General features: G+C 42.0%; 1 protein-coding gene and 1 non-coding gene across 7 annotated transcripts in view; both read right to left on the bottom strand.

Annotated features, from left to right (window-relative positions):
• Window positions 1-13,639, bottom strand: part of ATG16L1 (autophagy related 16 like 1) — a 46,874-nt gene that overhangs the window by 12,130 nt on the left and 21,105 nt on the right. For 2 of the 6 annotated variants that reach the window (XR_012421571.1, XM_005574646.4), the window contains exons 7-13: window positions 11,717-11,803; window positions 11,012-11,068; window positions 10,747-10,797; window positions 10,016-10,118; window positions 7,150-7,255; window positions 2,245-2,315; window positions 671-742 (exon numbers count right to left, since the gene is read on the bottom strand). Coding sequence is in view for 3 of the 6 variants with exons in the window: in XM_005574646.4 (XP_005574703.1) it covers window positions 671-742; window positions 2,245-2,315; window positions 7,150-7,255; window positions 10,016-10,118; window positions 10,747-10,797; window positions 11,012-11,068; window positions 11,717-11,803 (547 nt within the window). In the remaining 3 variants the exon portion in view is untranslated. The remainder of the gene's footprint in view (window positions 1-670; window positions 743-2,244; window positions 2,316-7,149; window positions 7,256-10,015; window positions 10,119-10,746; window positions 10,798-11,011; window positions 11,069-11,716; window positions 11,804-13,639) is intronic. The other 4 variants (XR_012421572.1, XM_005574647.3, XR_012421573.1 and 1 more) reach the window with 2 other exon arrangements.
• Window positions 8,799-9,074, bottom strand: LOC123568164 (small Cajal body-specific RNA 6). Its single transcript, XR_006691385.1, has one exon.

Below are 13,639 nucleotides of genomic sequence, written 5' to 3'. Positions count from 1 at the left end.
AATAGCTTGTGTTTAATAAGCTTATGTGATGATTCCTTCAGGCTTATGGGGTAAAAAAGTCTGCAAATTAAGTTACATGCTTCCCCCTATGCCCCTGGCTCCCCTCAGAACAAAAATGATACAATCAAGTTTTGGTCTCTATCTTGGGTGCCAAGAGAATTCTCGGCAAGTTTCGGTTCAAATGCAGCTTTCCTCAACATCCAATCAGTTCTTCCTGCTCTGACACCTGTCCCCTCTTTCTCAGCTGGGAGTTTTTGTTTCAGAATTGTCTTATCCCTATGATACATCCATTTGTACTTCTATATCCCACTTTACTCTGTGAGGTAATTAAGTTTTAGAGCCCACAGGAATCATAATTCCTATGCTGTTGCTAAATTCTGTGCCATTAAGCTAAAATTGCTACCTACGAAAAGCATCTAGTCCTTATGAAGAGAATTCCAAGGTTTTCATGCAAATGTGAGGGTCCTATTGCAAATATTTTGAAACTGAGTCTTGGACAAAGAGTATAAAGTGGAAACACAGATTTCCCCAAGGAGGAAAGGAAGGGCAGGGTGAATCAAGCATGATTTTCGGGAAAACAAAGTCCCCTAATTAAGCACCTGCCAGTTTGTGCCTTGATAACACCACATGAAGTCTGGAGATTGCACTAACTTTCTTAACTGGGTCTTACCCGTAACCGATAATCATCCACAGTCCAGATTCGGCTTGCAAAATCATTTGAAGCTGCTAAGAGGTAAGAACCCTATGGGAATAAAGAAGAGGAAAACCAATTTTTAGCCAAATCAGAGGAGTTAAGTTCACACGATATAAATTCCCCAATAATCAAGTCCAAGAAGGTTTAGATGCCTCAAACTATACACCCAGCGTGAATACCAGCTACTGTCATGAGTGTGCTTTAACTCACCACTCTCCTTCGAGCTCAGACCTTTTTTTGAGCCTGCTCAATTTCACCTGAATATTGTAGACACCTCAAGCTCAAAATGGATCTCAGCCTTCCCTGCTCACTTTTCCCTTGGCAACCTTCACTAGCAGCAAATATCAACAAGTCAGAAACCTCAGAGGCACCCTTGACTCTCTCCTGGCCTAATCTCCCACTCACTCTGAGAACTGTTCATCTTCAATGTGTCAAGCCTGGTCCTCTCCTCTCTCCCCTATTGCCTCAGCCCCCACCTGGGCCTTCTGCATCTCTGCAGAAGCACTGAACGCACGGGCTGCTGCAGACCTGCTTCCTCCAATGCAGTCTTCAACACTGTCACAGTTATACCACAATTTAACACCACACCCATTTCTAAAAATCTCTCAAGTCTCCACATGGCTTTACAGAAGTCTAAACCTTTCAATACAACATACCCTCATTTTCCAACCTTATTCCCTTATCATTCCCCAATTAAATTCAAGGAGCAGTTATTTAGAACCTAATAGGCACTGTGCCAGGTGCTGGGAGTACAAAGATGTTTAACACCCAGACACCTGTCCTCAGGTAGTCAGCTCTCAGCTTAGTAAAAGAAGCAGATATACACAACCACTGTGCCATAGAATAGGTTTGCACAAGATGCTGGGAATACAGAAAGACACTCAACCCACCCAGGAATGTGAAAAAGGCTCCCCAGAGATGACAACCAAGATAAGGACTCTTGGTAGATGAGGACACTGCCTTGGCCTCACCCAGTCATCACCTCCACCCAAGCGCCTGCACCTGCCCAGCCCAACCTCCTCTGCTCCCTCTGCCTGTGGTGTCCGTTCCTGGCTTTTTGCCTCCGACCTTTGATTATCTTTAGACCCGCTTTAAATGCCTTACTGTGGCCCCTAACCCTTGCCCCAGAATGAGCTACTCTCTCATCAGTATTTCCTTTCTACTCCACACACATCTCAACCATAACCTCAACACAATGCTTTGCAGTTTAATGCTTTCCCATCACTCTCATTTAGATGGTGAATCTCTGAGGGTAGAGACCACACTGGCCCCTGGAGTACAGCATCTATAAACTCAAAATACAACTATTAAGTGAAATTACACAGAGTACTGAGTAACATCACAAGCCTAATGCATGAAGCAGAACCCAAGGGTTTATCAGAGTTGATACAGCAATTAACCCTATAATCTACTTCCATCTTTCTTTAACATGGATTTGACTTAAGATATAGAGAATGGCAGAGAAATCGGGTAAGTTATTTTATAATTTCAAAAACTGAACGTCTTAAATTATTTCTAAAAACCTAAAATCATAGCTATTTGATACTTACAGCACTATCAAATTCAATGCTTGTAATTCCTGCATTACTGCCAGATAGGGAACCCTTGAACTCACATTTTTCTGTATAAAAAGAAAAAATTAGGATGATGGGAAGTTAAATAAAGTCAATAAATACATTAAAACTGGGCACTGAAATACAATGGAAGCCAATTATACTGCTGAAACAACAGCTATCCTGTACCTTTACAGAATCAAACAAAATAGCAGGACAAACAGAATATGAGAGATAAAAGATACTGCTAGTTTCTAAGAGGAATGCATGTCTAAGTGGACACTGACCCCAGTATCTTGCATGTGTGTTCTATTCTTTAAGAAATGTAGTTATTCATTCTCTTTAGAAAAATAAAGTGTAGGAATGCATAAACCATATCAATCAAACTAGAGACTGGGTTTATTCAGTTCCATTATTTCTCAGTAAATTTTAAAAACTTACATAAATCTTTGAATTGATCAGTATTTGTGCTAACTTAACTATCACTTTTGTATAAACTGGCAGTCAATTTCCAGATCCATGGTGTGGTAATTTTCATTAAGGTGTGAAAAGAAATTGGGTTAGTTACATTTAAATGACTAGTCATTAGAATACCAGTCAAGCTAGTTTGGAGTTTCTGGAATTTGCCCTCATACTTTATCTCCATGAACCTAAGATCCTGGCAAGCGAACTAAGTGCCAGCACCTCCCGTCCCTCTACACAGCTCTCCCTCATCAACAGAGCCACTGTCCACCTTATCTACTCTGCACTGTCCACCTTATCTACTCTGCACTGTCCACCTTATCTACTCTGCACTGTCCACCTTATCTACTCTGCAGTGTCCACCTTATCTACTCTGCACTGTCCACCTTATCTACTCTGCACTGTCCACCTTATCTACTCTGCACTGTCCACCTTATCTACTCTGCAGTGTCCACCTTATCTACTCTGCACTGTCCACCTTATCTACTCTGCACTGTCCACCTTATCTACTCTGCAGTGTCCACTTTATCTACTCTGCACTGTCCACCTTATCTACTCTGCAGTGTATACTTTATCTACGCTGCAGTGTATACTTTATCTACTCTGCACTGTCCACCTTATCTACTCTGCACTGTCCACCTTATCTACTCTGCACTGTCCACCTTATCTACTCTGCACTGTCCACCTTATCTACTCTGCACTGTCCACCTTATCTACGCTGCAGTGTATACTTTATCTACGCTGCAGTGTATACTTTATCTACGCTGCAGTGTATACTTTATCTACGCTGCAGTGTATACTTTATCTACGCTGCAGTGTCCACCTTATCTACGCTGCAGTGTCCACCTTATCTACTCTGCACTGTCCACCTTATCTACGCTGCAGTGTCCACCTTATCTACGCTGCAGTGTCCACCTTATCTACTCTGCACTGTCCACCTTATCTACTCTGCACTGTCCACCTTATCTACTCTGCACTGTCCACCTTATCTACTCTGCACTGTCCACCTTATCTACTCTGCACTGTCCACCTTATCTACTCTGCACTGGCCACCTTATCTACTCTGCACTGTCCACCTTATCTACTCTGCACTGTCCACCTTATCTACTCTGCACTGTCCACCTTATCTACTCTGCAGTGTCCACCTTATCTACTCTGCACTGTCCACCTTATCTACTCTGCACTGTCCACCTTATCTACTCTGCACTGTCCACCTTATCTACTCTGCAGTGTCCACTTTATCTACTCTGCACTGTCCACCTTATCTACTCTGCAGTGTATACTTTATCTACGCTGCAGTGTATACTTTATCTACGCTGCAGTGTCCACCTTATCTACTCTGCACTGTCCACCTTATCTACTCTGCACTGTCCACCTTATCTACTCTGCACTGTCCACCTTATCTACTCTGCAGTGTCCACCTTATCTACTCTGCACTGTCCACCTTATCTACTCTGCACTGTCCACCTTATCTACTCTGCACTGTCCACCTTATCTACTCTGCACTGTCCACCTTATCTACTCTGCAGTGTATACTTTATCTACGCTGCAGTGTATACTTTATCTACGCTGCAGTGTCCACCTTATCTACTCTGCACTGTCCACCTTATCTACTCTGCACTGTCCACCTTATCTACTCTGCACTGTCCACCTTATCTACTCTGCAGTGTCCACTTTATCTACTCTGCTTCCAGACAGCCTGGCCACCCACACAGAGATTTCAGGAACCGGCAATCCCAAACTGAGAAGAGCAAAAATCTCAATGATTTGATTGAGTTCTTTTGAAAAGGGTAACTTAAGGATGATCCACACAGATAAGCTAGGAATTAGGGAAGCAGTGTAATCTTATTTGTAGAAGAGGAACACAGAACAGAAAACATGTCCACACATGTGTATCTTATTCAGTACTTCTAAGTAGTAAAAATTATGATTGGAGCCAGTATCAAAGTGACACGAATACTGATTTGAAGCTGTCATGTACGTTCAGGCCACAGACTGTTAACCTGGTTGATGAACTTCTCCTGTAAATCCACTTGCAAAATACAGCATATTTAATGGCTTTTTCCGGATCCTAGGTTTCTTAAGATTTTCAAAACGGTTGAAAAAGGCTAATATTCGCTAAGATCTTCCTTTAGATGAAGTCGTCACAGATAAAAATATTACTGCAAATTCTAAGAAATATCTCTTTGGCTTATGCTTAAAATACTGGTCTATTTGCTTGGCACATAATACAGTGCTGAAATGTAAGAAGTGACCAAAAAATTAATGCTATTCAATATGAGAGACTGATCTCAAAAAGAACAAAGACTGTATTAAAACTAATTATCTACAAGGTATGGGGTGGGGGTGGGGAGTGCTATGTCAACAGCATTTGTATAATTCCCAGTGGAACTTCTGCTTTAGAGAGAATGAGCAAAACCAGATGTTCCCAGTGGGAAGAAAGTGCCATTCTTCTGATATTCTAAAAGGATGAAAAAACAGGACCCCCAAACTATTTCAGAAAAGGTCTCTTGAACTTGGCCTCTTCCAAGATTCAGTAAATAAATATTAGCCAAGAGGAAAAACCTAGTAGACTGAAAAAGCTGTTTGTAGAAGAAAGGCCCTACACAATACTGTAAGAAATGCTGCCATACGTTCTTCTACTTCTGTAGATTAGGTAGAAACTTAATTTGACTAACACAAATTATGCGCTGGCACAAATTATGTCAGTATTAACTTCAATTGATGTTCATTTCCTTTTCAGCAGCAACAAGGTTACTAGAATTAAAGGTTGGTACCTCTAATTTTCTTATAGGTGTTTTTACTGACCAAGGAGTAAAACAAAAATATTTCTAGTGTTATATTTATTTAAATCTCAATGGTATAAAACAGACTGTTTACTTCCATTTTACAAATCAAATTCCCTAAAATTTCCTTTTTTTTTTTTAAAGACACAGGGTCTTGCTCTGCTGCCCAGGCTGGAGTGCAGTAATGTGATCATAGCTCACAGCAGCCTCGCACTCCAGGGCTCAACTGATCTTCCCACTTCAGCTTCCCAGGAAGCTAGGACTACAAGTGCATGCCCACTGCACCCAGGTACTTTTTAATACTTTTTTTGTAGAGACAGGGTCTCACTTTGTTGCCCAGGCTGGTCTTGAACTCCTGGCCTAAGCAACCCTCTTGCCTCAGCCTCACAAAGTGAAAATTTCTCATGATTTGTTTTTATTATTGTTTTCTAATAGCTTCAGCCATTATCATTCATAAGCTAAAATGTTTCCGGGCAAAACAGCAAATTTTAGCACGCTTCGATGGGCTGTAACTGCTGAGCCCCTTTCCTGAAAATCAAAGGACGGGGCAGACAGGAGGAGTGCTTTACTAATAATCTATTCTAATAAGTTGTTCCTGCTCTAATAATAAACCTTAAAAGCAGTACTCCTATGATTTTTCAGTTGCTAGAGAATGCTGGAGAAGGCTACAGTAAGAAGAGCATGGAATTTCAAGTCTTCTGACCTGCATTAGTCCTAGTTCCACAACTTCCTCACCATGGAAATCATTCACCAGCCATGTAAATCATGTAGTGTCTGAGTTTTATTCCCTTTATCTGTGAAATGGCTCAATCTCTACCATTCTAACCACACAGGGCTGTTGTGAAGATCAGGGGAATTAACAGACAAAATCACTTTGGAGATACTTATTGCTGGACAGGGATAATGTATGGACTATGGACACCCGACAAAGTGGTTCCTATTAAAAACCTTAAGCCTTATTCTTTGGCCTTACTTTAGTAAAAATACATGCATATTTAACTGAATCTTGAAAATGTCAAAACTGGGAAATGCCCAGCTTCAGATTTCTAAGAGATGGTTTCATTAACTTCCATTTTCTGTTTTAATGCCATCCATCTCTGAGCATCCTAGAAGTCCAAAGAGACTGAGTCTCCATCTAAGGGCCCTTGTCTGATACACTGTTAAAGACATCTTTTCTAGGTAACACACGTCTCTTTTCTGAAGCTTAGACATGACGCCAGTCATTTTTTCCCCTAGGCTATTGCCATTGTCATTAAATGCATCAACTATAGCTTAATGTATAGTTTAACTGTAGAATCCATGATCATAAGACTTATTTTCCTCATAAAAATGGTACTATTTTGCAAGATGTTCTGATTGGTATATACTTGAGAAAAATTACAGAAACCTTACTAACATAAACATATCCATAACAGTATTTTCTGGTCACTACTTAGAAAATGACAGCAAACATCCACTCGGATGTAAAGAATAACTGAGATGTACAATGCTTTGCTCAAATGATCCCTTACATAAAATGTATGTTTTGAGAAGATGAACAATTCACAGTGCCTGAAAGCAAGGTCAACCAGATGCCAGCAACACAGCTTCTTTCTGTGGTGCAAGGGTGCATCATCTCAAATTTTCAGTCTGAGATCATGCAGCAGGCTCTCACCTCCAAATACTTCCCAAAGCTTAACCCTGCGGTCCATGCCTCCGGTGGCCAGTAACCGGGAACCTGGACTGAACTGCACAGCGTTGACTTCCCCATCATGTGCATCCTGCAAGACAAGTACCCTGCGTCAAACCCAGTCATTCTCATTCCAAGAGCTCAAGAAGCGCAAACACTCCAAATGCCTAATTCATGGGGAAACGCTCATCCTTAAAGACAGGTGGAGCCAATTACAAACTAAACTGGACTCCTAGCTCAGGTCTCCTAAGATTCTATTATCATTTTATTCTTCTAGTTACAGTTGCATCAGGGTACAGCGCAACCTTCTCAAAAAGTACTCAAAATCTGTGTAGATTGCTTAAAAAGTTGGTCCTTGCATTAATATCATTTGTTCTAACAATAATGGCCTATATTTATCTTAATAGTTTAAAAGTAAACCTAGAATTAGTTAATTTTGGTCTAGACTGAGTTGAATATTACTTATTGATCTACTAGTAATTACTAATTTACTAATAATATTAAATACTACCTATTTAAATAATGTATAGTACATGGCCTCTCATAATACAGCTTTCACAATGAGACCTAATATAAGCAGATGGCAAAAACATCAATCTGTGTTACAATGGAATTCTATGTAGTTCTTTGTGGAAACATTATGGGACTAGTGTGTACTGGCAGTGTGACCTCTGCCAAGTTTCTGAAGTCTCAGTTTGCTCAGCTCCAGAAAGGTTTTTGCAACCCAGAATGGTACCTGTTAAATGAGTAAGCCGTGGATAAAAATGACAGTCGTTATTTTAGGAGAATTTATATTTTTAATAGGGAAATTTCTGATACTGGCATAAACACTGGCAAAAGATGGTACTTATGTTCAGGATGACAAAGAAAACCAAGTAAAAAAGCATCCTGGCTGGGTGCGGTGGCACACATCTGTGATCCCAGCACTTCGGGGAGACCGATGTGGGCGGATAGCATGAGCTCAGGAGTTCAAGACCAGCCTGGGCAACATGGTGAAACCCCACCTCTTAAAAACAAAAAACCAAAAATCAGCCAGGTGTGGTAGCACACACCTGTTGTTCCAGCTACTCGGGAGGCTGAGGTGGGAGGATTGCTTCAGCACAAGGTTGAGGCTGCAGCAAGCTGAGATTGTGCTACTGTACTCCAGCCTGGATAACAGAGACCCAGCCAGCATCTCATTCTAGAATGGGAAAAGGGAATAATCAAAAAATTCACTATACTCTCTTAAGAAGATTATGGGTAGTGAAATATTTTTAGATGAAATATAATGCCTAGGATTGGCTTCAAATTGCTCCAGCAAAAGTGTTTGAAAATTTCTATAATAGAGAAGGAAAAGAAAGACTAGAAAACATAGACTACCAATATGAGATTGTTAAGTAGATAATCACTTGTCTAAAAGGTCACTTGGGGAAGAGAATATGTGATATTCACATTCGCTTGTGACTAAAAAAAAAAAGATGCTTGAAGAATCACAGAGAGAGCAATACAGGCTGGGCAGCAGACGCCACTTTGGTAATTTCATTTTCTATTTTCCCTCCCTCTTGTGACCCACTGCTGAAAAGTATGACCGGTGACCAAACCTTTTACCCCCATGAAACTTCCTTTTCTTTTTCATGCTTTCTTTCTCCTTAGGAGGTCTCAGATTGAAAACTTGAGATCATGCACCATCACACCCATGACTGCCACTCGTCAGTCTCCTGTGTAACTGGTTTTGTTGGATACTTGTCAGCTGTGAACCGATCACTCTCAGAAACACACACTGACAGAATCCCAAATTATCAGCTGCTCCATGATCCCATACACATGACTTAAATGTGACAGGAGGAAAAAAATGGGCTGCTGGGAGTTGAGGGCAACAAAGGGACTGTGACATTCAGTGCAATCAGACCTTTTACCAATCATCATCGACCTCTGCAAGGCGCCCGGTTCATCACGGAATCACAGGAGTGGAGTGGGACTGGGAAGGGGCCTTGATATGTCCCACCCCGACTCCTCCCCCAAAGCGGAACTCTCTTTACAACAGTCAAGGCAGTTCATCACTCAGCCAGTCCACTGTGTAACTAGCAAAGTCCCTCCTTACACCCAGAACCCAAAGCTCCCACCACATAAATTCCATCCCACTTTTACAGCAAAATCTTCCCTGCTTTGAAAGCTGGCTCCTTTCACTTACCCGCTGCCAGTTATTAGGCCAGTACGGGAGTCAGTCCAGCTCTCCAGGTTCTGTTCTTTGCGCTCTGTTTCCTACCCTCCTCGTACTTTGACAGTTCTGAGCCAGGTACTGAATGTTTCCCCAGGCTGGCTCCATTTCTGCTCAATTACCCCTGCTGGGATGCAAACTATCTGCTAGCACTAGGACCCAGCTCTGAACTCCAGGTGACAGCCCTGGTATCCATCACAGTGGCTTCTGCCCAGGACTGCTTCCAATCATAGACCCCTAATGGTTGGGAGTCATACAGATAGGGGTATAATTCATGAAACCAACAGCTGTCCTACTTCCAAAATAGATCACTGACTGGCAACTCACTCTAAACTGGAGCCAATTGGTGACAATAATTATATAAATCACTCTCCCATTTCTCACCATTCCTAATTACTTTTCCTTTGCCCTATCCTTCATGCTAGCAATCCTTTCTGTCAGCTCTGCCATTACAGAGGATGGATGTAACAAATTTTTTCCTCTGAAACTAAGCAAAATAGATCGATTTCTCACAGCTGACAGAGCCAACAGGTGTAAAAGCTTGATATAAGTAAAATAATGGAACGCTTAGCTGCAGGCATAGAAAGGACCCTTTAATTGCCAGGCTCTGTCACTATATCAAGCACGTGGGGCTTGGGGCTGAAGCATACTTACGAAGACACACAAGGCCGTAGTTGGTACCCTCACTTCTTTACCAGAGCCAGGATGAGTATCCACATTGTCCTGGGGGACTGGGAAGGAAGAGACAGAGCGTCTCCTAAGAAATAACATAAAGACAAATGTCAGACAGGATTGCAAAGGTTTACTGCTCATCAAATTGTTAGAAAGGACTCCAAGATGACCTTGCTTAAGCAGACTGACTGTTGATAGCCTGTCCCTTCTAGATTCTTCAAACTATAGAACAATTCACAAAAAAATCAAAAGCACCCTCACTCAAATGAGAAAGAGAGCCAGCACATGCCTTACTCTCCTGCACACTAACCGGTGGACTCCAAAACCCAACAACAAAAAGCAATCCTGAACAATTGCTTTCCCAGTCAATAAGCTGCTGGGAAACTTTCTCAACGTAACAGCTAGCTCGGAGGTAGCTCTTTGCTATTTTTCGCAAACCTATTTTATTTCTATGCCTAGTTAGAATCACCCTCATCACTTGTGATCAATGTGGAGTCTAACGCATGCCAAAAGAAAGCAACAAGAGCATGAGTACTGTACAAAGTGTTCAATGTGGCAGCCCTGCTCTGAGGGCTCCCGGCATTCCTAGGAACATGCAAAGCATCCGGGTTAGCACGTGAACATCTGATGACTGAGGGCAGTGAAGCGGTGATCGGCATAATTGTTAAGGACCCACACTCACATGCTGGACTAAGAGAGGATAATAGTTTCACCTGGCAGCATCAGAAGAAGAATGATGTCCCAAAAGGGGAGACTCGGACAGACTAAAGGGAAAGGCCAGAGATCAGCACGCAGCGAGATTAAGAGGAAAGGAAGTTGAGGGAAAAAGGAAGAAGCTAAATGAAAAGCTGATATTAAGGCACATGTATACTCTGCACCACTGAAACCTGGTGTACATTTAAAAAATAAAAATAAGTCATGTACATATACTTAGGTATACTTATACACATTTTAAAAAGGAAAGGTCTTCTAACCTACCCAAAGATATTAGTGATAGAATCCAGAAGGCCTCCAGCAGGCTGCGAGAGTCGCTTACTAAAGAGGAGGGGAGGATAGGTTTAAACCTTAGAAACATTTTGCCCAAATAATCAATCAATAAAAACAGCCCACAAAAACAGGTACCTGGGAGTATGTTTCCAGTTTAGTTCCCAAACCCCAGCCGAGAGAAACCCAACATAGTACCAAACTGCCAGAAAATAGTGGGAAGGGAAAAGGGAAAACCCAGCCTAGAAGTTTCAAAAGAAACAAGGTTCCCTAGTATTAAATTAATTTCCCTGGAAATAAAGCACTAGACAACTAACACCTCACAACTCCTGGCTACCTAACCAATCCCCACTCTTTTAAGGGCGGTGGGGAGGGGAAGCCCTAGGAAGAATGAAACAGGATGATCTAAACCTAAACAATCATTCTGCTTACTAAGGTTTAACTGTCCATATTTTAGTAAGCCACTACATTTTTTTGTATTTAGAAGCATTTGAAGCCACCCATGTTCTGCTTCCCTCCCATTAAGCAGAGGTGCAGTGAGAAAGACTAGACACCTCTGTGGTGTGTACAACGCTGGGTGTCCCAGCAAAGCGGTAGGGAGTTGGGTGCATCTGACTGCATTCTTTGTCAGGTCCACAGATGTGCCTTCATACTGCTCCTCAAGCTGTCTTTTCCCCTGGCTCAAACCCGCCTACTTACGTGGCTGCTCTGCTGATGGCTCGCACAGGAGAGGTCTCTTCTGTGTGATCAGAGGTTTCATCCACAATGACCTCAATGTCATCATCCCTGAAAGAAAGGCAAGAGATTCTTTGATTCTCTTGAACAGGAGCTCTGTGATTAATCTGTTCTGCAAATGCTAATATCATTTTCTAGTTAGATCTTAGATCACTTGTCTATGACAGCAATGTTTTAAAGGTTCTTTGGAAAAAAAGGAAGAGCTGCCATGTTCTGAACAACACTAAAATAAACATTTAACCTGTTCAAATCAAATCCAGAATTTCAACTGAGAATAAATTTAAAAGTGAGCTTTTGATCCTTTTAGGTATAAACACAGTTCCTACTTGGAAAGCAATGAAATATGATCTGTTGAGTCTATAATCACATAACCAGTGCCAAAGCAGGGCATTCCATCAGCAGTCAGCATCACAGTTGAAGGGCTGCAGTACTCACCAAGCACAGTTCTCATGATACAAGGGCTGAGGGGTACCTAGGATAGTTTGGGGCAGCAGCTATAGAATATAATAACAACAGTGTAGGGAGAAGAATTCAGGGAAAGAAGGGATGGCTAAATGGGCCATGAAATCAACAGCTGACTTAACCCAGTTTCAAATATTACTTTAATTAAAAAATAGAAAAACAAAATGTAGGCCGGGCGCGGTGGCTCAAGCCTGTAATCCCAGCACTTTGGGAGGCCGAGACGGGCAGATCACGAGGTCAGGAGATCGAGACCATCCTGGCTAACACGGTGAAACCCCGTCTCTGCTAAAAAATACAAAAAAAAACTAGCCGGGCACGGTGGCGGGCGCCTGTAGTCCCAACTACTCAGGAGGCTGAGGCAGGAGAATGGCGTGAACCCGGGAGGCGGAGCTTGCAGTGAGCTGAGATCCGGCCACTGCACTCCAGCCTGGGCGGCAGAGACAGACTGTCTCAAAAAAAAAAAAAAAAAAAGAAAAACAAAATGTAAGCACTATGCATTTTTGACTCTGCATATTTTATGTTTAAATACATAGTGTCTCTGACATTAGGAGAGCCCATCACACTTCAAATGACATAATCAAGTCATAGGACATGTTCCCTTTGTTGCTGTTTGTCCCAGCAGATGCAAAGCACCTCTGGAATCCCCCTTCCTCATATGGACCACGTCTTTCCTAGTTGGAGGAGCGCAAGTAATTATTTTGGTCTTAATGACCTCCTACTGACATGCAACCTTCATGGAGAAGTAAGATAATTAAATGTAATAACCCAAGATTTCATCACCTACTGTTTGGATTCACAAGAACTTGACAGAAAGATTTTTCCTTTTCAATGAGTAATTATCTGGATTAGGTAAATATATACTTAAGAACCTGTTACTAAGCAAGTTAAACCAAGTCAAAGTAAATTTATTTTCCTTAGCTATTTATTCCAGGACTATGTGTAATTATTGCACCACATTTTGGCCAGGATGTAGAAGGGAATAAAGCCAGGTCTAAAGAAAGAGGACAAGGCTGTGCTTTATTTTTTTGATTGGCTTTCCCAGAGAGCTAGGTTTGTGAGTCACCTGTGCCCACACAAGGACGAGAGGAGAACTGCAAAGACAGGAACTGCAAATATGAGCTGAGCCTTTGGCAATGTCCTGTTGAAAATAGAATTTTATGGTTGTAAGTACTTGGAACTGTGCTTAGGAGCGGGACCATAAGGAAACACTAGCATTTGCTAAGTTATCAAAACCTTTCAAAGATGTATGTCCTCTGACCCAGAAACTCCTTAGGGAAGCATAGAGATTAAGAACAGGCCTTAGGCCAGGCGCAGTGGCTCATGCCTGTAATTTCAGCACTTAGGGAGGCCAAGGCGGGTGGATCACCTGAAGTCAGGGGTTTAAGACCAGCCTGACCAACACGGAGAAACCCCGTCTCTACTAAA

Source organism: Macaca fascicularis, chromosome 12, assembly GCF_037993035.2.
Source record: "Macaca fascicularis isolate 582-1 chromosome 12, T2T-MFA8v1.1".
In the NCBI taxonomy this organism is placed as follows: Eukaryota; Metazoa; Chordata; class Mammalia; order Primates; family Cercopithecidae; genus Macaca; species Macaca fascicularis.
This window is presented reverse-complemented; position numbering and strand designations above follow the sequence as displayed.